The sequence below is a fragment of the Agelaius phoeniceus genome, chromosome 23 (genome assembly GCF_051311805.1).
Source record: "Agelaius phoeniceus isolate bAgePho1 chromosome 23, bAgePho1.hap1, whole genome shotgun sequence".
NCBI classification, from domain to species: domain Eukaryota; kingdom Metazoa; phylum Chordata; class Aves; order Passeriformes; family Icteridae; genus Agelaius; species Agelaius phoeniceus.
This window is the reverse complement of record NC_135287.1, coordinates 1238877-1265295: the sequence shown is the minus strand read 5'-3', so window position 1 is coordinate 1265295 and position 26419 is coordinate 1238877. Positions and strand designations below refer to the sequence as shown.

At 49.5% G+C, this 26419-nt stretch overlaps 1 protein-coding gene across 1 annotated transcript; it reads left to right on the top strand.

Moving 5' to 3' along the window:
- The first annotated feature begins 4466 nt into the window (after positions 1-4466).
- On the top strand, positions 4467-24567 carry KCNJ5 (potassium inwardly rectifying channel subfamily J member 5). Its single transcript, XM_054647393.2, has 3 exons — positions 4467-4901; positions 12511-13457; positions 23804-24567. The coding sequence occupies exons 2-3, from the start codon at positions 12518-12520 to the stop codon at positions 24151-24153; spliced, it is 1290 nt and encodes a 429-aa protein (XP_054503368.2). The 5' UTR covers positions 4467-4901; positions 12511-12517; the 3' UTR covers positions 24154-24567.
- The last annotated feature ends 1852 nt before the right edge of the window (positions 24568-26419 follow it).

The following is a 26419-nucleotide window of genomic DNA, read 5'->3' as shown; positions in this document are numbered from 1 at the left end:
ACAAGAGCGTAATTAGTGTTAATTAGCACAGCGCTCGCTCAGAGCAGGGCTCACCCACTGGCGGGCACTCCCGGTAAAGGATCCGAGGCTCGGCTGGGGATCAGCGCCGGCCCCAGCCCGAGAGCCGGGACAGGAGCGCATCCCTGCCGGGCTCGGGGATCCTCATTATCACATCAAAGCACGTCCAGCCCGACTCCTCCAGAGCCGAGCGGGGGAGCTGGCTGAGGAAACTTCCCCTCGCCTGCCTCTGCGCCTGCTTCCCAAGTTCCGTTTTGATTTTGGGGGCTGAATAAGCCCCAAACACAAAAGGAAGTCGAGACAGAGTGGGTGACTGTCACGTCAGGATTCTCAGAGCCTCAGCTCCCGTTCAGGCGAGTACCAGGGAAGGCTGGAGGTGGATGAGCAATCCTAGGAGCTGTTTCCAGCACTGCCTCTTACAACTCTGTTTTCTTCTAGTGGGGTGGCTGACAAACGGGAAGAGACATCTCTCATTCCAGAGATCAAATTGCACAACAAATTAAAACGCTCCCTGGAGGCACCGCTGCTCCCTCTCCTCTCAAAGCCAAAGCCTGCCCTGACTGCAGAGCAGGTGCTCCTGTCACCGGGGCTCACTGTCCCTTTGGGTGACGAGTGTCAGGGCCAGGCTGGCCTCAGCAGAGGGGATGGCTCATTTACAGCCTGTGAAACCTCAGGGAAATGCAGGGAACTCCCCACTGGCTCCCTGACAGATCAAAAGTGGGGCTGCCCTGCTGTGTTCTACAGGACCCTGCAAAAATCTAACCTGTTCATTTTAGGCAAGCTTTTGATATAGGTAAGATCCTCAGAGAGCAATTTAGTGACACCAAAATGAGATTAGAGCTTGTTCTTGTTGTTCTGCTTGCAGTTCCAGGAGCTGAGCATTCCACAATTGCCATAAATCCCCCCTGTAAATAGCTCTGGATGTCCTTTGAACAGTACAGCTGTTAGAGCTTATGAGCACCCCCAGGAAAATCAAGATGTTGCCCTGATGTGAAATCTGTACCTCTGTGCTCCTGGAATTGGATCTTTCATCCCATTCCAGCACAAGGTTTAATTTGGCTGCCTCCTGCTCCTACCTGTCTCTCTGCATCAGCTGGAAAGGAAGGAGCAGGGCTGCTCAGACTCAGAGCAGCGCATCCTGAATGCCACTGCCTGAGGTGAATCCCATCCTGAACAGAAAATCAATCCCTCTGCATTTCCATGTTTCCATCCCAGCCCAAAAAATATCCAAACTGTGCTGCCATTTGGTGTTAAATCAGCCCTTCTGCAGCCTGCTGATCCCTGCAGCTCTGGAACATATTTCAAACCTGTGAGGCCATTGAAAACTTTTTCACCACCTCAGCAGGGGCACAGTGATGTCACCGGAGTTGGTTTGCAGCTGAAAAACTGCTCTGAGGTCTGGCTGGTCTTTAATCAGGACAAATTGGGAGATGTCTGTTGAAATAATATGTGAAACAGCAGAGTTTGCAGTGTAGGAATAAGGAAGCAAAAGCAGAGACTCACATGGACCAGGGGAAGGTGATCCTGCCTGGTGATCAAAGAAAAGCTCCTGCAAGGCCTTTGGTGCTGACTGAAGCAGTGCCTCTCAAGAGCCCTGCCTGGTGTGCCTGGGCTGTGCTTGGTTTGGTGCACCAGGCACAGAAAGGCACTTCCAGCGTGTGCTGGGTGGGTCTGGGGTCAGGAATTCTGCTCTGCTCCGAGCTGACACCTGGCAGAGGGGTGGGCACAGCGCTGTGCAATCCCACAGTGTGGGCAAGGGTCCCAACCATCCACCTGCCACGGACAAACGTCCTTAGGGGAGGAGCCTCCAAGCCTCTGTGCATTCTCCAGCTGGAGAATCCATGGAGGATGTTGGGGAAACTGGGATTTCTGCAGCCGCAGGGGCTGGGGGGGCTGTGAAAATCCAGAGCCCCATTGAAGCCCTGGTGTAACCCCGCTCGTGTGGTGGTTTTGGGGCCGGTTTGGAGGGATGGCCGCGGTGCCGGCAGATGGCAGTGCCTGTCAGAATTCCAGAGTCGGGAGAGCAGAATTCCAGCGCCGGGAGCCCCGGGAATCTGCCCAAGCCGGGAAAGGCGTCAGGGACACGCACGAGGCACGGAGCCACTGGAGCTCCTGTGCCATGGGAGCCGTGCGGGCTGGCAGACACCCACACAGACACCCACACAGACACCCACACAGACACCCAGCCAGCACGGACCCCTCCGAGCGGCCCCTGCTCCCCGAGCCCTTCCCGATCCCAGGGCGCCGCTCGGGCCAAGCCCGCAGGTGGAAGGGCCGATCCCCAGCCGGGCCGTGACACACCGGCCTTGCACACACTGCGCTGCTCCAGGGCTGCTGGCTGGGCAGCACAGAGATGCCTTCTGCATTTCCTAGCGCAAGAATTCATTGCAAATCTTATTAACAGAGATGACATGAAGGGGGAAGCAGAGCTGGTGCCATTCTGAAGGTGGCACTGTCCTTAGTGCTGGAGAAGCAGCATCCAGGGACCTGCTCTGAAAGCCAACGCTGTGATTTAGAGGGGCTGACTCTCCAACTGAATGAATTTACTGTTTAGTGCTTTTTAAGGAAGTTTGGGTATTTTTAATGAACATTCAAAGTGTGACTGTACTCCCCAAACAGCACTTTTATAAAGTTATCACAGACACACCCCTAAAAGGTAAAAGTAATTCTGCTGAAAAGGCATTCCTGGCAGTTGTGAGCAGGCAGAAGATCTGATGGAATTTCACAGAATCTGGTTAACAGTTCCTTACCATGGCCTTTCCTTTCCTTGCAGGGGGTTTCAGTGCTGACTGGAATTCAGCCCTGAGCTGTTGCAGCCTTGCTGGGCCAGCCTGAGCTGCTGCTGGGCAATCAGGAGCCAGGCTGGCTGGGCTGAGCTCGCTGCCCACGCTGTGCTGCAGTGGCAAACACGAACTAGCACGTGGAAAAGCAAAATTACATCTCCAAAACTGATTTTGATGGCTGAAATCCTTGGTCAGGCTCCAGATTCCTGTCCCATCTGAACAGATCCAACATCCACAGGAAGAACCAGAGCACGGATAAAAGGAGTGTGTGTATAGAGATGGGCTTTCTTCTCCCAGTCCCTGGGCAATATGACTATTAATAATATTCAAACCTGTGGTTATTTCCCTTTCTCCAGCATGTCTGTCTTTGATTTTCCCAGTCTAGTCTCCATAATAAGGTGTTATGTAGCCTAGATTTACGCTGGTTAAGACCAAGTTTTCTGATCTGCATGAAATTCCATTAGTTACCTTTTTGTCCTGTTTAAAAAAAAAAAAAAAAAAAAAAGGAATGCAAATAATAAATAGCAAAATGTCTATTTAGGAAAATTAAAATATAATTCCAATGCTTATGTATTTCATTAGCAATAGGGCAATTTTTTAAAAAAGAAAAAATTGAAAATCATTCAAAGGAGAACAAAAAGTAGCTTGCAGGTTCCAGCAATACCCACACAATCCTGCACCGTGCTTTGGTTTGGGTAAATTCTCTTTTCCTGACCAGACAAATCTTCTGTGAAAGCTTTTCTGATGGGCTGTAATGTGTGTGCTCCTGGAATAGGGAATTAGGGAGGACAGGGGGACAGGACTGGCAACAAAGCCTGGGGGTAACCTGCAGTCACCAGGCAGATCTGCCTGAGATATGCAGCTGGCCTGACATTTGCTTTTCAGAAAAGGAAATATTTCACTAAGCTAGGGAGACAGTGTGGTATTATCAGTGACAAAGGAAAAAAATAAAAGAAGAAGAAAAAAGAGGAAGACAAAAAATTTCGGCAAAGCACTGAAGCACTTCGAGAGCATTCCCGGGGACCGGCTGGATCCCAGGCAAACCCCACAGCTCGGTCGGCAAACACCATGGCACAGCCTGATGGAACCACGCTGTCCCCCTTGTCCCCACAGTGCCTGGTCCAGCCCGGCGGAGTTTCCACGGTGCCGGTGACGATTTTCACACGTGTGAAATGCCGCGCTCTCCCTTCCTCCTGGCTCTTAGGAGCTGCTCTCTGTTTTGTGTGATGCTGACAGCCCCCAGCCCCGAGGGTGCCAGCCCAGCCCAGCCCAGCCCAGCCCAGCCCGCACTCCGGGCAGCGCTGGGGGAGCCCCCGGAGCCCCTCGCTGCTGGTCCCGGGCAGCTCGGAGGTCCTTCCCGAGCTCAGAGCCCCTCGCTGCTGGTGCCGGGCAGCTCGGAGGTCTTTGCCGAGCTCAGAGCCCCTCGCTGCTGGTCCCGGGCAGCTCGGAGGTCTTTGCCGAGCTCAGAGCCCCTCGCTGCTGGTGCCGGGCAGCTCGGAGGTCTTTGCCGAGCTCAGAGCCCCTCGCTGCTGGTGCCGGGCAGCTCGGAGGTCTTTGCCGAGCTCAGAGCCCCCGCGATCCCGAGCTCCCCGGGCACAGACTCGCCTCTCCGCCTGCCCACCCTCCCTCCTCCGCTCCCGGCAGCGCCCTCGCCCCTCCCTCGCCCCCCGCCCCTGCGCTCACTGGGAGCAGATAAGGCTCCGTCACACGCAGCCTCCCGCCCTCCCTCTGCCCCAGCCCTTCAAAACCCGGAGCACCGCGGGTCCCCCGGACCGGGCAGAGCAGAGCAGGGCAGGGCAAGGCGGGGAAGGAGAGGCAGAAGTGGCACCGCAGCGGCGGAGGAGGGCTCGGAGCGGAGCAGAGCAGGAGATCGGGGATAGCCGGGGCCAGGGCGTGGGCAGCCCGTGCCACATCGATGCTGGCTGCCCGCGGGCAGCGGGAGGGAGGCGGTGGCCGGCCCGGGGCCCCCAGGAGCAGCCCGGCTCCCTGGTGATGGCATGGACCGGCCGCTGCTCCCGCAGCCTCGCCCAGCCCCGCTCCTGCCCCCCGCCAGCCGCCCCCCGAGCCCCGGCGCCACCGATGCGGAGCCGCTCGTAGCGAGTAAGTTACGATTCCTTTGTTATTCCAGGTCACTCCCGAGCTTCCCCGGCTGCAGAGCGTCGGGACGAACGCGGAGCTGTTGGGCCAGCGGGATGCCAGGCTCCTGTGCCCGGACCTGCCCGGGTGCGAGCTGTGGACGGGTCCTGCCTAACTCACAGCTGCCACGGAACTCTTTGGGAAGGCAGGGATTGGATGCCGATCTTGGGCAAAAGCGCTGTCAGATCTAAAGGTGTGATGCAGGAAAAGACGTTAAAAAATAGGAACTGCTCAGGTACAGGATTAGTGGAGATCACTGGAATGCAAAGGGCACCAGGAGACTGATCAGTGAGCAGCCCTGAATTATGGAGCGACTGCATAATCCTTATCTGGAGCCCAAGATTAAATTCTTTCATAATTAGGATACTTGCCAGTCAGCTTGGAGTTACAGAACCCTGGCAGTGCAGCTTCAGATGAGGAACTGGCATGTTCAGCCCTTGGAGGGGACAGAGAACGCAGTGCATTGGGTATCCCTCGGGGGTTATGGCTCTGGGAGGTAAAAGCATGACTGATTTTTTTACCAATGTCCTGTTGCATCACTCAGAAAGGCGCCTGGGGTTCTCCTTGTGCCAGCACATGGTGGTTGGGAGCACCAGGTTAACTTTTACACAGCCTCTCTCCCTTGGGTTTGAAGAGGGAGTTTCAGGAACCAGCCAAGAACTGGCAGAAACTGACCCTGTCCCAAAAACTTAGCTCTGGTTTTTGGAGATTCTCTTCAAGCAGCTCCATCCTCCTGCGCCCTTTTACTTTAAAGTAGACCTTGGATTTGTGGAAAAGGAGCTCAGAGGGAAACCAAACTGGCTTTTCTCACTGGTTCTCTGAGCAGTCCAAGCAACCAGGATCTCCTGAGAAGGTGGGGAGTGTGTGGGGCAGTGTTTGTGCTGGGGGGGTTATTTCACCTCTGGGCTTCAGTTCTTTGGCTCACTATTCCTACCCACTTGGAGATAAAGGATTAGGATCATTTCTGATTCCCATGGCAGAATATTTTCCATCTCTGGGAAGTTCCAGCCCGCCCAATTATTTGAAAAAAAAAAAAGCAAGCTGAGCTTTGGAGTAACATTCCAAGGCAAATCTCCAGACTCCACTGTTTAAGTCACCCACTTTCTGTTGGGTTTCGGATCAGGAGAGGCCCTTGGGGGCAAGCATTGGCCCTTGCCCAACAGTTTGGTATGAGGTCAGTTTGTCCCTCTGACTCTGCCCCCTTTCTGCAGTGGGTTCAAGCACTGCTGAAGGCCTTGGGGCAAAAAGAGCCTGTGTTTGGTAAATCCATCAGTGAACTCTTTGGGTGCAAGGTACTGCAGAAGTGTGAAGTGGTCCAACAGTTTAATGTATTTTTTAAAACTTTTATTGTATTTTTTAAAAATTTTTGTTGTATTTTTTAAAGCAGCTGCAGATTCCAGAATGATTCTCTTTTGCTGCGATGGTAAATTCCTAAACAATGGAGAATGGGAACATTGCTGTTCTTGGGGCAGGATTTTCTCCCAGAACTGAGATTCTGCTTTCTCAACATCCTGTGTTTGCTGTTTAAACAGCCAGGAGCAGGAGAAACAGGAGTGTCTGATCAGGACAAAGGTGTCCCTGGCTTTGTTCGGTGGTGTTGGTTGAAAGACAGTGGTGAGATTTTCAATGACACCATAAGGTGTCCCTAAAATAGAGCTGGGGTGAGAGGCCAGGGACAGAGAGGCTGCAGAGTGCCTCAGGCACAGTCACTTCCTTGGAGGTGGAAGGATCAAATTGATTTATTTCCAGGCTTTATTTGTTGTTGGTAGAGAAAACATCATTTGACTGTTCCAAATCGTGGAAAACACCTAAGAGCACAATATTGTGTTTGCATCCTTTGCTCAGGGACTAGCCACACTCAAGGTCTTTAATGCAAAGAAGTGCAAGAGAATTGCCTGGGAGTGACATGGATTAAATCCTCCCATCCTTCCTGTGCAGTGCAACTGTGCTGTAGGAGATAGTCCCAGTCTTCTGGAAACTCCATATTCTCCAGTCCTCATGCTCTAACAAGTTGTAAAAGCCTGAATGATGCCTCAAAAAGCATTTCCTAGTTTTCATCTTCTTTTTCTGTAGAAAACAACCTACCCAGTCTCTCCTGATCACAGTTTTAATTCTCCACTCTGTTCTGTATTGGTCTGGAGTCATTATATTTAATGCAGCTGTGAACTTGGGAGATGTGTGGGGTTTTTATACTTCAATCCATAGCTGAGGGAAAAATGTATTTGAAACCTGTAGCTATTTGAGAGAACAGAAACTGCGTTAGTTGGCTTTGGAAATAATCTTGCTGGGTTATTCATCTGGTGGATCAGGCTGTGGAGGCTCTGCAAAGAGATCTTCAGACACACCTGAGGCAGACAGGGACTGCATTCCCTGCTGCTGGAGTGGGGGAAGGAGGAAAGAGTTCTGCAGCGATTCCAGGGGCTCATTTAGGATTTTGGAACTGCTAAATTTAATTCTTGCCCTGCCACAGATTCCCAATTGAGTGTTGAAGAACTGTTTTTGTGAGTGATTCCCCCATCCTGAAATATGGGACATAGAGCCCTTCCTTGGTCCAGGCCTCTTGGAAAATACATCAATAAAATTTTACAGCACGTGATATCTGTGCTGAGTGCTGCAAAACACTTGGATACCTTGGAAAGTCACGCTCCTCCCTCACAGGTGGCAATGGAAGGGTCCCAGGATCTCAGAGAAGGATGGATTGGGAGGTAACTCACAGAGAAAAGGAAAGTGCAAATGTCCATAAACCCTTCCTTGGGGTCAGATTGGCTCCCTGGCCAGAGACATTTTCTTTGGAAAGACTGAGCGCCTTCTGTTGGGGTATTCTGAGCCAAGGGCACTCTGGGCACACAGGAGCTGTCACAGCCCAGCTCTGTGACAAGCTCAAAGCCACCCTGGCCCTTCAGGTTAAGCAGCAGCCACCCATCTCTGTGACCTGGCAGCAGGGTGAGGCCTCCTGAGCCCCAGGGGAATCTGCTGACACATCATGAGGGCCAGGAAAGTGCTGCTGAGACTTACCCAAAGCTCACAGAGGAGAGGAGAGGAGAGGCACCTTCCCAGCTCAGTGCTGAGTGAGATGACTCTTGGAGAGGCACTTACTGGGGTCAGGGAGCTTTGGAACCACATTTGTTTGTGAAGTGCCACAGGATCTCCCTTCTTGTGCAGTGTCTTTGAATCTTTTTCCCTGGCTTTCAAGGACACAACTCTTCTGCAGCCTTCCCTCCACCTGTGGATCCCCAAGCACTTCCCAAAGAGGTAGCCACCAAAACCCCAAACCTCTATTTATATCAAGTCAGAGAGGCAGAATATTCCATGGTTTCCCCCACATCCACCTGCCTTTCCCCACCTTATGTGCTCAGGGGGGTGTGGAAAGGCAGGCTGGTGGAGCTGACTGCTCAGTCCCACTCACACACAGGGAATAAAAGGGTGGAGGAAAGATGCCTTTCTCAGGGAAATCCAAGCCCCACCTCAGTCAGAGCCTATCTCAAGTCATTTTTTTTCAGATTGTCAAAGGCCATCTTTTCTAAAACTTCTCCTTCCTCCATCTTTCCATGAGCACTCAGTGTTCAGCAGCCAATGCTTTTATTCTCTTTGGTGCTGCTGCTTTAATTTCCTTTATTCCTGCACCTACTTCCCTGTGTTGCTCTTGTCTGACAATTAAGAATTTCATTCCCTTGCAGCACTGTAACCTAAAGCAGAATGATGTGGCCCAGAGGAACCTGGGCACAGTAACCTGGTTTATGGGGTGTGGGCCAACAGGCAGCAGAAGAACCAGGTCAGGTTTTTCAGTAATCTCTGTTCAGTATTATTGGTTGCTTGTTGAGAAGGACTCATTGCCTGGAAAAAAAAAAGAAGATAGGGTTAAGTGAAAAAAAAATATTTTTCTGGGAAGTTGTGGGAGGTTTGCTAAAGAACAGTTGCTCAATTATTCTCCCAACGTGAGAAAACACAGGCATTGGGTTTAAAAGAAACAAAAAGAAATCTGCTTTTACACAGACTTGATGACAGATTCACATCTTTAAACTCCACCTGCCTGTCAGTTTGGTCCTTTCCAGCATCAAATCCCATCCCCATGGAAATTTGTGTGTTTACTGCAGCCAGTTCAGCAATTGTTTAAATGGAAAAAGCCCCCTGGTCAGCAAGGAAAGAAGTTTCTTTAAGTGTTTTATAGTTTTGCCCTCCTTGATGTCTGTGGCAAATTGCTGGACCTGCCAGGAGCACCAGCTCTGTCAGGAGGGGCTGGGAGCTGCTCTGCAAGCACTGACTCCTGGAGATTCTCACCCAACCCCAGCCTGACTCCTGTGCAGCAGATCCCAGCCCCTAAATGTCACTGCCTGCCCTGAGTGTGTCATCTCGGGGCAGAGCTGAACATCAGCAGGGCTGATAAAACCTCTCTGCAAGGCTGATAATGCACTGACTCACAGCTCCTCATGCAGTAGCCTGTCCTAAAGGAAGGCAGTGCTTTGTACAGAAGTGACATTTTTATTATCCTGGCCTCGTTTAACCAAAGACAGTAAATGCCAGAGAAACAGAACAGTGCCTGTGACTGTAAGAGGCAATTTCACCCCATGGCTCTCTGTGCTGGAGGGAGCAGGGATTTACAGACTGGAGCTGAGATCTCTGGGAGATGCATGAACATATTTACCATGACCTGGCAGAGATGCTTATGGCTGGCAGCAGTGGCTGTGCACTGCACTGGGAAGAGTTAACCAGGTCCTTACCCAGTTACACTGCTCCTTTCAGAGTCTCTTGTCATTTGGGCTAAAGTTCCCCAGGACAGTTAAAATCATGACAGAATGACAGCAAATTTTCTAGAAGATTCTGGTGCCTGGGATCTCACAGACCATCCACATCCATATCACAAATTTTACTGTTGAGGAATTAAAGCAGGAGGAAGAGCAGTGATTTGCTCAGAATTAGAAAGCCCTGGAATCATTTGGAGCAGAAAGCTGGATAGTGTGCAGCCATCCAAAGCTGTGCTCAAACTGCTAACCAGGAGCATTCTGTTTAAAGACTCCAAAGCAAAAATTCATATGCTTAATTATTTTCAATAACCACAGACTGAGGTTGTGCTCATACTACAATGGGAAAGTTAAAGACGAATTGTGGTGCCACTGAAGCTGTCAGTTAACTTCTTATCCAGCAGGAATTTTTCTGCTTTACTGGATCACTTGGAAGGTGTTCCTGAAGGTTTGCAGAGATGTTTCAGCTGAGCTGTTGCTGGAGATCAGTAGCACCACCAGGGATGTTGCCAGCCCTGTGAGTGTTTTAGTTAAAAAGGTTCCTCCGTACATTCGTTAATGGGCAGTTCCTCAAACCTGCTCCACCAGGGTGATCTTCCCAGGGATTTAGGATTTTTGGTTTCTTTTCCTCTAATCTGTTCTTTTTAATAAGTCTTAAGATCCTTTTGGTCTCTTTGGTGTGAATCTAGAACATGTAACCTTCCACTCTAGTTTGAAGTCTGGAACTGGATTGTTCTCTCTCCCATGGTGCCAGTGATAGCTTCGAATTTACTGTTATAACAAAATTATCTTTAAAACAAGCCTTTTAAAATTGAAAGCAACAGGCAACACTTGCCTGGTTTTACATTTAGATTGATGACGAGCTTTTTAGTCCAAATGGAGTAATTTTAGATTAATCAATCAATGCAAACATACATCGCGAATATTATTTGTAAGAAAGAAGTGAGGAGGTTTTTCACTACCTGATTTCCAGGGGATGGGAGGCTTCTTTCCCTATTAAAGAGGGGGGGAAAGTGATTGATTGCTCTGCCATGTGCTTTCAGATGTTGGGAAATGAGAGTCAAGCTGTGCCCTTGTCAGTTTTCAGTATCTTGCAGCACTTTGCTCACGTGTAAAGAGACGGACCTCAGAGCAGAGAGAGCCAGGCCAGCAGGTCTGCAGGCTTGCATTGCAGCAGGCAGTGAGAAGCAGCTGAGGATGTGAGTGAATACACCCCGAGCCAGCCCTCAGGAGGGACAGACACAGAGCAGGGGTGACTCTTGTGTCCAAATCCTGGCTGGAGAAAGGGAGCCCACAGCACTGGGATTATCTGCCCTGTGTCCAGGGCGGGTGGCAAACCCGATCCCCCTGATTTCCCATCCCAGCACCAGGAATGGCCATTCCCAGCCCCTGGCGTGGCTGCAGGCTCAGCGCTGGCCTGGCCCTGTGAGCAGGGCTGTGGCAGCAGGCAGCACTCAGGGCTGGGCTGGCACAGATGGTTGGGCTCCCTGCGGAGCCGAGCCAGCAACAGGCTCCGGCTGCTTCGTTGGAGCACTGATCGATGGTGACTTAGACAAGGGCCACAAGGAGTTCTCTGCCATTATCCAGACTTGGCTGCAGCCGAATGGAAGTGAAAATTTGTTGTTTCATTTATTCATCCTGCCTCTGCTTCCTTCCCGCCCACCCTTTGTGCTTTTTAATACCGAAAAGATGGAGCTACTTTGCTCGGTCTTAAAAATTGTCTCTCCCAAGATACTCTTAATTGTATCTCTACACCTTTTCTCATTCACAGGCACATAAGAAGATTAAAGACAGAGGGAGCAGTAATAGATTTAGTTAGGTTTTAATAGGATTTGCAGAGGACAATACAGGGAATGAACGCCATAGAAAATATTGCTGCTCTATCTTTGATATCCCTAAGGCTCCTTAGGTAGTCTTTCACAGAGATTTTGTCTGTGCCCTGCATCGAGAGTCAAGACTCTCATTTTTTAAAGGAGTATCTAATCATCTCTGTAAACAGGATGTTACATTAGAACTGGCAGACAGCATTGCCGCCCTCATCTTGTGTTATTTATTTGTATCCTGGTAAGCATTACTCTGAATGTCGACAGTGGGCTTTTTAATAGCTCTGATGCATTCCTAAAAGTGCCCAATGATTTTGTCTAATGTCAGGTGGAGCAAAGGGGTGAGCTCTGATAGATCTCATTAACAGCAGGCCTGGATTCATCACACCCTCACACGTGGGATTCAAGATTCTCAATTAAATGTTTATTTCACGTTTAAAGCCGAGGCTCACAAATAAACTTCCAGAAGGTGATTCAGCACTCCTGAAACCTGAGTTATCCCTGGAGATGCCTTTCTCTGCTGACTGCAAGGGAAGCCTTCATGCATAATTTAGACTCATGTGAGATTTAGGTAGATAGTGGTGCTCAGCATTTTCTCTTAATTTCTAAGGTTTCTCTTGATATGCACCCAAAACCTGAGGCATGAAAAAGCTCCAGTCCCTCCTGAAAAAATGTTGATGTATCTTTACTTTGTTCTGAGTTGTGATCTCAAGCAAATTTGGTATGTAAAAAAATCTAAGGACAGAAAGAAAACCCAAAAATGTTTCAAGGTTTAAGCGTTCCACACTCCCACAGTGTCCCCATCACCCCAGTAGCAGCTGATGTTTGAAGGGCCTGTGTGTGATAAATCAGTCTTTAATTCTGGGTCACTGCAGGGCTGTGTTTAACAAGTGACTGTTGTGGGAGAAGTGTAAACCCTCCAAAATCAATGTCCTGATGGTCCAGGGAGTGAAACAAATTGGCTTTTTTCTCTTTGCCTTCTGCCTGAACCTGTCCTTCCTTGTTGCCTAGACCAGCCATGGCTGGAGATTCCCGGATCTTCATGAACCAGGACATGGACATCGGGGTCACGTCCCGGGAGCCCAAGAAGATCCCCAAGCAGGCTCGGGATGACGTCCCCATCGCCACGGACAGGACCCGGCTCATTTCCGCCGAGGGCAAGAAGCCGCGGCAGCGGTACATGGAGAAGAGCGGCAAGTGCAACGTGCACCACGGGAACGTCCAGGAGACCTACCGGTACCTCAGCGACCTCTTCACCACCCTGGTGGACCTCAAGTGGCGCTTCAACCTGCTGGTCTTCACCATGGTCTACACCATCACCTGGCTGTTCTTTGGGTTCATCTGGTGGCTCATTGCCTACATCCGAGGAGACCTGGACCACCTGGAGGACGAGAACTGGATCCCCTGTGTGGAAAACCTCAGCGGATTCGTCTCGGCCTTCCTGTTTTCCATCGAGACCGAGACGACGATCGGGTACGGCCACAGGGTCATCACGGAGAAGTGTCCTGAGGGCATCGTGCTGCTCCTGGTCCAGGCCATCCTGGGCTCCATCGTCAACGCCTTCATGGTGGGATGCATGTTCGTCAAGATCAGCCAACCAAAGAAGAGGGCAGAGACCCTCATGTTCTCCAACAACGCCGTCATTTCCATGAGGGACGAGAAGCTCTGCCTCATGTTCCGGGTCGGGGACCTCCGCAATTCCCACATTGTCGAGGCTTCCATTCGAGCCAAACTGATTAAGTCCAAACAGACCAAAGAAGGAGAGTTTATTCCCCTGAATCAAACGGACATCAACGTGGGATTTGACACCGGAGATGACAGGTTGTTCCTGGTGTCCCCTCTCATCATCTCACATGAGATCAATGAGAAAAGCCCCTTCTGGGAGATGTCCCGCACCCAGCTGGAGAAGGAGGAGTTTGAGATTGTGGTCATCCTGGAAGGAATGGTGGAAGCCACAGGTAAGGACCTGTCATCAATCAGTCACTCTTTTGAGGAAGAAGGGGGCACAAAGCATTGTGGGCAGTTTGGCATTAGGATTTCACTGGCCTGGGAACACAGTGTGGCTTGTCCTTAGGTAGTGCCTAACTCAGGTGGGGCATCTCAGATAAACAGCAGTGAAAAGTTGGGCCTTTAGCTCGTGCTGTAGGGTTTCACCCTCTTTTTTGGTAGTGTTTCACCCTCTTTTATAAATCTGGGATTGAGGTGAAGGGGTTAGTCCTGGAGCTGCTCATAATCACTAAGAACTGATCCAGGGGAGAAAAAAGCAATGGACTAAAGGGATTCTTAAAGTCTGTGGTGGTCTTGTTTCCTGTGATCAAAATTCATGGTGCAAATCTTCTCCCATTTCTTCCCTGTATTAAAGATAGGCTATAAGTGTGCTATTTTAGGTACTGCTGTAGTGTTGATTTTAATGGGGGCTATGAAGTGCCCAAGTCTCACTGTATCCCATAAAGCAGCACGTGCTGAGGCTGAATGACTTGCACGTGGTGCAGGACACACATTCCCAGAAGGAGCTCAAAGAGGAAAAATACAGAAGCTGCTTTTGTGACTGTTGCAGCCCTGCAGCTGCTTAACAGCTCAGACAAAGCTGGGTAATGGGAGATTAGGAGATATCCTCAGCCCATTCCCAGTTTCTCCTAGGGGTGTGTTTGTGACAGGCGATGAAAGAACTCTGTGTCCATGTATAGTGACTCTGAAAAAGGGATAACCCTCAGCTTTCCACGGCATGGGAAAGGCAGCTGCGGGAGGGATGGGCATAGAGGCTCCTTCCCACAGGTATCTCCCCCAGGAGCTCTGGCTGCACCTGGCAGTCATTTCCATGGGTCATTTCCACTCACATGAATCCCTCTGCTCCGGGTTTGGGGAGGAACTGGCAGCTCTTCCTGCTGCACTTGCAGCACAGGGAATGTGTCCAAGCCCCTGAGATGCTCAGGTGCATTCCAGGCAGGGTTTTCCAGCCTGCGGTGGCCAGAATGCCTTTATGGAATCACGGTCTGCAGGGGAAAGGGCTGCAGGCAGCTCTGAGGAGAGAACTGCTGGGTAAAGATGGACAAACAAAGTAAGAGATGCAAAAAAAGCTTTTATAAGCAGTTTTCCCCTTTGGTGTTTCAGGATTTTAGTAATGAGCCCAGAGTTTTCCTGTGGGTGGTGGTTGGAGTTTGTGTTCCATCTCAGTGAGGTTCTCTCTGAGTCATTAGCAGGGGTTTTCAGCTTGTTGCAAGTACTCAGTGGTGTCAGCACCCTGTCTCACAGAATCTGCCCCTTGCTGACTGTTAATGTTATCCCCTCCTGGAGATCTGCTTATTAGTTGCAAGAGCCAGAGGAGGAAAAATCTCTCAAATTCCTGCCTCCCAAACCTTTGCTCCCAAAGGCAGCTCTCCAGAGAGGTAATTCAGCGTCCCAGAGTCTCCCTTTAGGTGATCAGCAGTGGCTGACTTTCCCAGACAGAGCTGATGGCAGGTGATGGATAAATTACATTCCACTGGGGCTGGAATATGTGCTGGGCAAGTGGAATTCACCTGGCATATCCAGGGAAATGCTCTTCCCCAGCAGAGCATTGTAGAGACGTGGCAAAGGAAGGGGTGGGTGGAAAAGACTATCAAAGGCAAGATTTGTAACCGTGACTTATTCTGCAGCCTAAACATTTATTAGAGGCTGGAGCCTCCTAATCTGAGCATGGAATGCAGCTCCTTGTTTGTCCAAAGCCTCTTTCCTCGTCACACAGTGACACTGTGAATGCTTTGAACCCCTGCTGCTCTGCCTTCCTTGCAGGAAGGCTCAGCCTCGGCTGGGGATGTGGGAGAGGAAGTCATTATCAATAACAACCTCGGAATTAAAAGCATGGCTGAGGAATAATATTGCCTTACAAATGGGCTCCTGTCCCAGAGGGATTGCACAGGCCAGGCTGTAAGGATATTAAGGAGCGTACATCTGTGGAAATGAATTATCTTGGGCTCACAAGGCAGCCTGGGAAGTCCCACCCTGGAGCTGGAGGAGGCATTTTGCACAAACTCAGAGCTGAGTGGACCTTGGATCCAGTTTGGAGGCTGGGATGGGTCCTGAGGGACCTGTGGCAGCCAGGGGAGTGGGGTATTTTGTGACAAGAAGAGTGGCTTGCAGAGACAGTGTTTGTGCTTTCCTGCTTCATCCTCTCACTTGGGAATATTGATAAATCAGTTTGGGGTTAATAATCCCTCCCTCCACACCTTAAAATCTGCTCCAGGCAAATTCTTAAGGTACTTCCCAGCCCATGGCACTGCTCAAGCCCCATCTGCTCTCAGGAGTGGTGTGATATTTACTCCCAGCAGGACTTCTGTTAAAGCCTGACACTGTCACAGCCTGGTCGGGTTCAGGGCAGTGTAAAATACAACAGAGCATTTGTTCCCTTAGCAACCCCTACGGAAAATGAGGACTCCACCCCCCCAGGGTTTAGAGGTACCGTTGGTCTTCTAGAATATACAGCTCTGTTTTCCATAAGGTGTTTGGAAAGCAGGTCAGAAATGTGATTGGCAATATATCAATGACCACAGAAACGGAAGCATGACTAAAAGTGGGGCTATTTCTCACTGATAATTTGGGACAGTGATGTTATAGCTATTTTCAGTAGATTTAACCAGGCACACACGTATTACAAATGTAATGTATTGTCTCCTCTCAAACAAGCAGTTCTATTTACTGACATTTAAGTTTAATTCTGACCCAGTGCAAGGCAAAGATGGTAAATAGCTTCAAATGAAAAGTGTAGAATAAATTCTGAGGAGTTCACACCCTTCAAGTCATTGGGTTTTTTGGAAAGTGAAACACTGTGACTTAAAACAAAGATTTTTGTGTTCAAGTTATCTTGGTTTTTCAAAGGTCTGAGTAACAGCACACTGAAGAACAGCAGCTCACCAGCCAACCTAAAAGGCAGTGGGTTTATTTGGCTGAAAAAGATAAAAAAGCTGGTGTTATTGCAGCTGGTGAGAGCTGTGTGGCACCTGTGGCTGCTGCACTGAGGGACCCTCAGAGCCTGGCACAGCCCCAGGATTTTCCTATCCATGTTTGGGATGGGTGATGGGGCTCCATAAGAGGAGGGAAAAGGCCAGAGGGGGAGTGAATTTCTGGGCAGATCTGTTGTGGTCACTGCTGGGTGAAATGAGCACAGTGAAGATAAAATCAATATTGCTGACAACTGTTCTGACTCCCAGGGGGCACTGTGGGCATCTGGGGGCAGCAGCATCAGCCCCAGTGCTCCTGGTGAGCTGGGCACAGGCATTCCTTCAGGGAATTCTTTATCTCTGCCTTATCAGAAAGGGACTCTTGTCAACATCAGCTGCCCCAAATCTGACTTGCAATAGAAGGGATCAAAGCAAAGATGGAAAATCTGTTTGCACAGTGAATACATTTTTGCTTTCCCTGCCTCTCTGCTCCCCAAAATCTCAGGGCCAGCCTGGTGAAGGACAGCTCCTGCTGCTGCTGGCCAAAGCTCCTGCCCTTGCCCTGCTGATCCCAAACTGAGCAGTGTTTAAAAGCTGCTGGGACAGGGGAGAGCAGGGAAGGTCCAGGCCCTCTTCCCATGTGCTGCAGTCATCTGGGTTGTGGTGAAGGATTTGGCTCATCTGGTTAGGGAACATTAGCAAGTCCAATCTTTTAAAATACTGTTTTTCTCTGTAAGCCTTCACTGCATGTGCTGACACATTCTGCATATCCTACAAGACTTCCTGACAGGTAATTTGAAGGGACTCTCTTCTCTTCCAGCTTTACCCTTCCTCTGCTGTTTGCTGACAGTTATCCAAATCCTGGATCCAAATCCTGCTTTTTCTGTAGCTTCCTGCTGCCCTCGTTCCCTGGGCACAGCATCCAGCACTGCTGCTCCCTGGGCACACAGGCAGCAGAGCTTGTTACTCCACTCCTGCTCCTCCCTGGTTTCCATTGCCTCTTTTTCCCAGCACAATTAAATAAGGCACAAGAAACACTCCAGATGCCTGATTAGTCCAGTCACTAAATGAAGTTTTAATGAACTCTTATGTAAGTACAGGTATATATTTTTCTGGCTTAGAGTCAGTGTGATAAAAAGGGATTTAGTGATTAGAAGTAATTAACCCATCCTGTCCCTGTGGGAGTGTAGGCAAGCAGCAGAGTTTTCACACCTCAATTTATCCACCTTTGCAGAGGACAGAGTACAGTTTCCTGGCTGTAAATGTAAGGGCAAATGGAGTGGTCACAACAAAAGATGTGCTGAAATTAATCATGATTTTCATGGGAGCACAAAGGAAGGGTGAAATTACTGAATGGAGTTTCTGGGCATTCATCATCTGGTTTGGGTTGTCTTATGTTGCTTTGCATTTTGCATATAAATAAGTTTTCTGCAAGGAATGTCTTGCAGAAGTGTCACAGACACTGCCTAAAAAATGATAGGAAGAGATGTCTCAGGTCATTGTATTCATGAGCTGGACTGTCCTCTGGAGGCAGAGGCTGGCAGTGGTGTCTGAGGTGCCTCTGCAGTCCCTGTAAACCCTAAAGGAGTTACCTGGTGTGAGCTTGGCTCAGGCTGGGCCTGCTGGAGACATGGCAATTGAATCCAAGGTCTTTACATCATAAAGTCCTTTTATTATATTTTTTCCCAGTGCCTAAGAGCTTTTGCATGCCTGGAGAGCATTCAGATAAATTAAAATCCTATTACTCTCCTCTGGCATAAATATCAAAGTGAATCAAGCCCAGCCATGTCCTCTAAAGGAGACAAGCACAAGTAATTGGAGCACCATGCTCCTACCTTCTAATATTCCATTTCAAGCTGGAAGAATATTGACTTTTTGGACATTACAGTGTTCTTTGGTCTAATTAACACAGAGGGACTAATAACTTTTATAACTTACCATATGCTAATGCAAATTGAAAGACACATATTGCTTAATTACAGCAATAGAACTTGAAATTTTTTATACCTTTTCCTTACCACCCATAAACTTCCATCACTGGCACTGCACCTCCGAGGCCATCAGCTCCTGGGCAGTGGGTGTTCCACAGCTTCAGAGCATCCAGGAGAAGGAGAAACATCATCCTGGGCACAACAGAGAGGGCAGAGGAGGGAGAGCAGTGCCAGCAGGTCTGTGTCCCAGGGGCTGAGCAGATCTGGCCCAGCCCAGGCAGGCACATGACATTTCCCAGCAGATAATCACTGAGCTCCCTGGCATTTCAATGAGCACAGTTAATTTTAGCCTGATGAAAAATGTTGTCTTGACAGCCCCAGGAGCTGGGCTGTCTCTGCCCACTGAGGAGCTTCAGGCCACAGAGCAGCACTGGGAGGTTCTGCTGGGGAAGGGGTCCCATGGAAACCTGGGGAGATTTGGAGCAGCACTGGAAGGTTCACCTCTGCTCAGGATGGGATCCCATGGAAGCCTGGGGAGATTTGGGGTTGGCAGAGCACCCTCTGTGTGTCCCTGTGCTCTCCCATTAACTGAGGTCACCTGGCATGGGATGTTTGCCAAAAATCAGCATCTCCAAGAGCTGGAGAGAGCCTTTGGTGTCCCCCAAGCAGCTGCAGCTGCAGATTGGGGTGCTGAGGTCTGCTTTACCCGGGCACCAGGGGCACTGTGCCCTCCCAGGCCAGGCTGTGCTCCAGGGCAGAGCAGCAGGATCAGCCATTCCAGCTCTTTGATAAGGACTGTGATGACAGCAGAGCTCCTCTTGCAGAGTTCCTGGCACTTGTTTTACACGCTCTGCTCTCAGATGTGCTCAGACACCGGCTCTAATACACATCACAGTCTGCTCAGAGAACGGGGCTGTGCAGGGAGCATCCCTGGCTGCCTTCAGCAGGAACAGGCACAGCTCAGTTACTGACCACGGACTACAAACCCACTTCTTAGGATTCTGCTGTAGTGAAATGATCATTAAATCTCTGTGCAATGCTTATTGCAACTGGAAACAACTGGAAACCCAGACACAGTGCCCTGGTCTCCAGCCCCTCTAAACCCTGGAACTGGTTCTAGCTTTACTGAAACTTGGTGCATCTGCTTCTAACTTCAGACAAATTTTATCTCTGGTTTCCATTAATATTGAGTTTTGTTTGCAGCATGAAGCTGAGCTGCTGCAGTAAGAGATGAGAAAGCTGCAACTAAAAGTGGACATCTGAAGATTTCTCATATCATTGCATGTTTTCCTCAACAGATAGATTGCATACATGTATATTAAACATACTTTTTCATTTTAAACCAGATTGTTTAGGAGAAAATGAAACTTTTAGTGGTCTTACAACCCCTTAAAATATGATAGAGTTGAAAAATATCTGTCTGTGAATTCAAGTAGAACTACTCAAGTAGAACTACTCTACTCTACTTCTTCTACCGAAAGAAGGAAAATGAGGATATAGGGCCATGAAGATGATGGGATGGAGCTGCTCTCCTGTGAGGCAAAGCTGAGACAGTTGGGATTGTTCATAAGAGAAGGCTCCAGGGGGAGCTCAGAGGCCCTGCCAGGGCCTGAAGGGGCTCCAGGAGAGCTGGAGAGGGACTGGGGACAAGGCCTGGAGGGACAGGACACAGGGAATGGCTCCCACTGCCAGAGGGCAGGGATGGATGGGATATTGGGAATTGGGAATTGTTCCCTGTGAGGGTGGGCAGGCCCTGGCACAGGGTGCCCAGAGCAGCTGGGGCTGCCCCTGGATCCCTGGCAGTGCCCAAGGCCAGGCTGGGCAGGGCTGGGAGCAGCCTGGGACAGGGGAAGGTGTCAATGTTTAATGTCCCTTCCAGCCCAAGCCATTCTGGGATTCTGTATTCTTTTGGCATGAAGTTTATTTAAATGAAACCCCCAAATACCACTTCTCTCTATCTGCACAGTTTAAACCCAAAATGTGGAGTTATATATTCTTTAAGGGAAGGATTAACAGCCTTTACTGGGGCCATACATGCTATGGTTAATTCTGCAAGAAATTCAGAGAGTCTGGAATCTCTCTTCAGTTCTTGTGCTCCCCAAAGTGTCAGTGCTTCAGTGCATGAGTGATGGAAGAGCAGTAATGTCACAGTTGGTGTGGTACCCAGATCTGGGTCTGTTTGCAGCCAGGGGTTGCACTTGGTGATCCTTGTGGCTTCCTTCTAATTCAGGATATTCTGAATTTGGATTCTGCTTGATGGATGGGAGCATATGGCAAATGATTCCCTATACCCAAGACATCCCACAGCCTCAGATAAACCAGAATGAAATGAAACAGGTGATTTTTTCAGGGATACACAATGGAACAGGTGATTTTTTTCAGGGATACACAATGGAACAGGTGATTTTTTTCAGGGATACACAGAGGTCTGAGTCTGGAGGTTGCTGTGCTCCTCTGCAGGGTGGGACTGGAATATTCCAAGCATGGAGGGTGCACGTTGTGTTCCAGTAGCAAGTGGCTGCATCCATGTGCTCTTAATAAAAACAAGGTTTATTGTTTCCACACCTCTTCTGTCATCTTTTCGCAGTCACAGAGGCAATAATTAGCTAGGGACATTACAGATGCATTAATTAACCAGGCTGGAGAGCACAGGGCAGCCTGCAAAGCAGGCACTTAATGGAATTTGAAGCAGAGACAATGGTGTTGTTTACTGGGTGATGTGGGAGTTGCCAAGCAGTGTGTCCCCACGCAATTAAACACCACTGCACATGTGCTAAAAAGGAATATTTGAATGGGATTATGGAGCAATTACAAGTTGTCTTATTGTGCTGGCTCAGTGTCCCCCTGGGGTTACAGAAAGCAGCTCCTGCAGGAAGCTGGCAGCAGCAGTGTTTGCTTGCTGAAAGCTTTCCATTGTTCCTGCCCTAATTGAATACTTAGAGCTGGACTGGGACGGTGTCCCAGGAGCTCAGGTTCACTCAGGTGCTCCCCCAGGGAAGGAGCTATTTCAGGCCTGGATTATAAGGCAGGAGTTCCCTCAGAGGGCCCCAGGCCCCCACATTTCACAAGGAGGCCTCATCTTTGCCCTGGAGACTCCTTGATGGTACCTTGATGCAGCACTTGGAAAAGCAGGGTAAGAACCAGCTGGGTCATCCACAGGACTGATCCTGGAGCCTGCAGGGTCTCCTCTCCAGCTCTCCTTGCTGGCTCTGGAGGAGGCACTTGGAGGCCTTTGGGATGTCTGGTGCCAAACCAGCTCTGTGCAAAGGGAAAAGGACTGGTTTATTTTAGCCAGCTGCTGGTTTCCAACCTCCTGGCATGAGGCAGCACCAGGAAATGGGATTTGCTCTGCAGCCCTGACCCCCCAGATAACAGGAATAAAAGCCCTTGCCTGGGTAGGTCAGGGTGGGATCAGTTCCTGTAACACAGCTCCCCTGGCAAAACCTGTACCAGGACTGGGGAAGCAGCACTGCTGGGGCTGCCAGGGAGTGAGGAGCTGGCCAGGGCAGGGGCTGACCCTCCTCACCCCAGGGCTGGTGATGCTGCACATTGCAGAGCCACCAAAGGCAGGAGTGGCCCCACCTGCTCCTTAGTTCTAAAGCAAAAGCTGAGTTTCCTGAAAAGACACTGAACTTCCACAGAGCTTCTCCATGAGGCAGCAGCACTTGGGGTGATTTTCATTCCCTGGCTGTGTTTCTCAAGGCAGCCTCTGCACTTCCCAGTTCCTTCCAGCCCAGGAAGCAGCACGCTGGAACACTGTGACTAACGCTGTACTTGTTGTTCCTGCCCAGAAGCAAACACTCCTGCAGATCTTCTTGAGGGGAAGGATTGGGTTTGCAGCCTGTGCTACAGAACTGCAGATGTCTCAGCATTGCGTGTGTCACTGTCTCTTCCCCTTTCAAGGAACAAAATACTCCTGGCCTGGTGGCTTTAAACCATGGAAAGCACTAAGAGGCTTTCAGCTTTGCAGAGAACTTGCCTGTGTGGGTGTCTTTTAATGGTCTGTAGCAATTATAAGAACAAAATATTCCTCTTTGCACAAAGGTGGGGTTTTTTAAGGAAAGGAGTTTTCTGATTGCTCTGAGATTTCAGTTACTAATGAGCTCACAGAGTGAGAATATGTGATATGCTCTTTCCTGAAGCATCTGACACTGAGATTTTTTTCTCCCTATGCATTACTTTAGATTTCTGTCCCTGTGCTCTGGGCTGTAGGAATTAGACTTGCAAGTATTGGCCAGAAACTGGATCAAGGCATGTTTTGAATCTATTCCAGTCAGGCCAATCCCTAACCCTCTATGAGAGAACAGTGGGAGGACTTTGTGAGGTTAGCTTTTCACTGGAAATTAATTCCAAAATGGAAACATAATTAGGAAAAAGAGAAGAAAAATGTTTGGAAGAGAACACAGCCTTGACACTTGGGGGTGATTCCAAGAGGATTTGCTCACAGGTATGCTTATCCCTGCTCTGCAAACCTTCTCTTTAAACTTTCTCAAAGTAAATAAACTCTGATCCATGGGGCTGAGAAGCAGCTTGACAAGTACCAGTTCCTGTGAGCCACTGTTCATTCAAACCACAGCCCAGCAGCACAAGGGCTTGACCCCTCCTGGGGAGTCAAAAGGCAGCTGGGAACCCCTCACCTTTGGGCTGAGCATCAGGTGTGTGCAGCTGTGTGCAGGGGAGCTGTGGCACTAATGCAGGGGAATTGTGGCACTAATGCAGGGAATTGTGGCACTAATGCAGGGAATTGTGGCACTAATGCAGGTGTAATTGTGGCACTAATGCAGGGAATTATGGCACTAATGCAGGAGTAATTGTGGCACTAATGCAGGAGTAATTGTGGCACTAATGCAGGGGATTTTGGCACTAATGCAGGAGTAATTGTGGCACTAATGCAGGGGATTTTGGCACTAATGCAGGAGTAATTGTGGCACTAATGCAGGGGATTTTGGCACTAATGCAGGAGTAATTGTGGCACTAATGCAGGGGATTTTGGCACTGCTGCACAGGAATTTGGCCCTGCTGCAGAGAAGGGATGGTGCCAGCTCTGAGGAGGGCAGGGCAGTGGCTCCCTGTGCTCTGGGCTGTGTGGGTTGGGGCTGGGGCAGCACTTGCAGGGCTGGGGGTTGTTCCAGCAGGATCCACCGGGACCTGTTTGTGTCAGGCACAGAAACAGCAGCTCAGCAGAGCAGGGGGAGGCAGAGAGAAGCTGCTTAGAGCCTGCAAACCCCTAAGCATGAGGTTCAGGAGGTGGAAGATGCCGATGTGAATGCACCCCTTTCCCTCTGGGTGCTCGGCTTGTTCATGATAGAGGCTTTTTGAGGCTTATTAAGCCAAGACTTTTCTGTGTCCCAGAGTAATCAGGTATGGAAACGACACAGAAGTGCTTTTAAGTGCCAGGCGTGGTTGGGTGAGCACATAAGGAAGCTTTGCCTCTAACATCCCTCTCTTTCCACCCAGGGATGACTTGCCAGGCTCGCAGCTCCTACATGGACACCGAGGTGCTGTGGGGACACCGCTTCACCCCCGTGCTCAGCCTGGAGAAGGATTTTTACGAGGTGGACTATAACAGCTTCCACAGCACCTATGAGACCCACACGCCCGTGTGCTGTGCCAAGGAGCTGGCCCAGTCCCGCCGGGAAGGGCAGCTCCTCGGGCCCCTGCCCAGCCTGGGCCGGGACACAGGGACAGCCAGGGAGGACGAGGAGGAGGAGGAGGAGGAGGAGGAGGAGGAGGAAGGCAGGGAGCCGGCGGGACTGAGCGGAGCCAACGGGACGGCGGGAGAGGGGAAGGAAGAGGTGCCTGTATAACCCTGGAGCCGCTGGAGCACAGCCCCACACCCTGCTGGGACACTGCACTGGCCAGCAGGAACCCCCTGGGAGCCAGAGCTGGGATCCCTGGCCTGCTGCTCATCCTGGGAGCCACTGCACTGCACCTGCCTCAGGGCCCCTCAGTTTCCTGAGGCTCTGAGCTTTGCCCTCCTCTGCAGAGCACCTTGATCTCCATGGACAAGGCCCACTCTTCTCATCACTGTCAAAAGCAAAATTCCCACTGCTGGTTGTTCATTGGACATGCAGAACTCTGGCCCTCTTGCCAGGGGGTTTGACCAGTCCAGAATGTCCCATCTCAGTATGAAGAATGTGATTTCATACCTTCACTTAACTTGTGAGTCAATGTATTGTAGACATTGTTCCAGCTAAATTAAAAGAAAAGGTAAAAACCTCCCTGCTATGTAGTGAAGCGTTTTGCCTTCATGAATTTTACAATGTTAGTGTTTGCTTCCAGGATTACAGTCATTGGGGTTTATTTCATACAAATTGTCTGATATGAGCAGGGCACCTTTGCCTGCAGACCTTTAACATGTTTATCCAATGTTTTGTCTTCTCCAGCTGAAGTGTTTTGTGTACTCTTTTAATGGAATCTTTGACACATTTCATCGGCTACCCATGGTCAGAGAAAGTTTAGATTTTACCCCAGTGAAGGCTTTTTTCTGGCCTCAATGTCCCAGTTGCAGTTCCAATTGATGATTTAAAACAAAGGATGTAGTCCCCTGGGGGTTAGAATGTTCTGGAATTTCAGAGGCTCTGGAGTAGGGAGACTTGGTAAGTGGCAGTTTGCAAAATTCTCTGCTCTTCTGCAAAGCACATATTTAAAATAAAGGTTGAAGTACTGATGTTCCTGCAGCTAATGGGAACACACTGACATAACTGAAGCCAACAATTTTGATCTTTAGAAAGAGGCAGAAAACCAGATTTCCCAAAGAGGATTGTCTCATCCAGAAAACAAATGAAGAAAAGCAATCTTTGAGATAAAAGATTTCCACAAATTTCAACAACACAGGAAAAAAAAATGGCCATGTTGGGGAAAATCTCTTCCCTTGCTCCTAAAACTTTGGTGGAAAAAACAGGCTACCTGCAGAATTCCATCTTTAATAAAATAAAATGAGGAATACATAATATGCGAGAGTTATTTTCCATAGAGAAAGGACTGTATCTTTATCTGGGAAATAAATGTGCATTGTCTGGACTGAGCTGCACACTCAGGATCTGAAATACAGTTTTGCCTCTTGATTTTAATACAAAGACAAGATAAACTGGAAATAGAAAGCAGTGGTCTTATTGACATGGAAACAAGGAGGAGAATGCAATCTGCAGGGGTCAGAGATACTATTTACTTAGAGATGTAATCTTATAATTTAGGGAAAGAGAAATTTGTGGGGGTTTTTCTGAGGGGGTGGAAAAATGACCACTACATGGCTGTGTTGTACTTGAACCGTGCTAGGAACCAGCAGCCAGCTCAGCCTCCAGGGTACAGGAGTTACCTCTCAGTTATACAGCACATTTCAAGGGAAGGAACTCCACTGGAAATGCTCAGTTCTAGAAAGCATCTTGCAGCCTCAGAGTGGCCAGAACTTTTCCAGAGGTCTCATTTTTGTTTTTCTGCTCAGGTTCTTCTTTTTCTATCCTGAGTCTCAGAGGAACAGAGAGAAGAAAACAGAGAGAAAAATGAGATCCTTAGAATGGCTTGTCCATTTTCTGAGACCTTCTCACCCAACCTCTGCATGGTAATTACGTGTCAAAAATCCAAACTGGGTTTCAGATTTTCTTCCTCTGTAGCTGAAGTGATCTCCTCCTGCAGGAGATGGAAATGGAAAGCAAACCTGCAGTGGGTCTGTGCAAGTCAGAGGCAGTTGGAACCCTCAGTGGGATGTTACAGAAACCCTGCCCAGGGAGTGCCTTGTCCAGCTCAGCTGGACCTGAGAGAGGTTTGATGGGTGCCTCCTGTGAGGCCAGAGACAGAGCCTGGAAAATGGCCCTGAACCCCCTCTGCACGTTCCTCCTTCCTGGCTCTTGCCTCCCAGAGAGAAAATGGCCACCTGCAAATATCCCAGAAGCTCTTTAGTCTGCTCACTGCCCTTGAGATCTCATCCCACAAAGCTGCTCCTTCCTAAGACTGTCGAGTCTGGGAGTTCATATATCCTCCTGTAAGGAGTTTGGGTTGTCTGCAAAATCCATCCCAGGGCATGGGGGGCAGCACAAGGCATGTTCTGTGTTTGCAATCTGCAGCTGTGCCCCA

Coding starts and splice junctions, on each gene's coding strand:
- KCNJ5 (XM_054647393.2), top strand. CDS start 12,518: ATGGCTGGAGATTCCCGGATCTTCATGAACCAGGACATGGACATCGGG. Junction 13,458..23,803: donor AGGAATGGTGGAAGCCACAG/GTAAGGACCTGT, acceptor CTTTCCACCCAG/GGATGACTTGCCAGGCTCGC.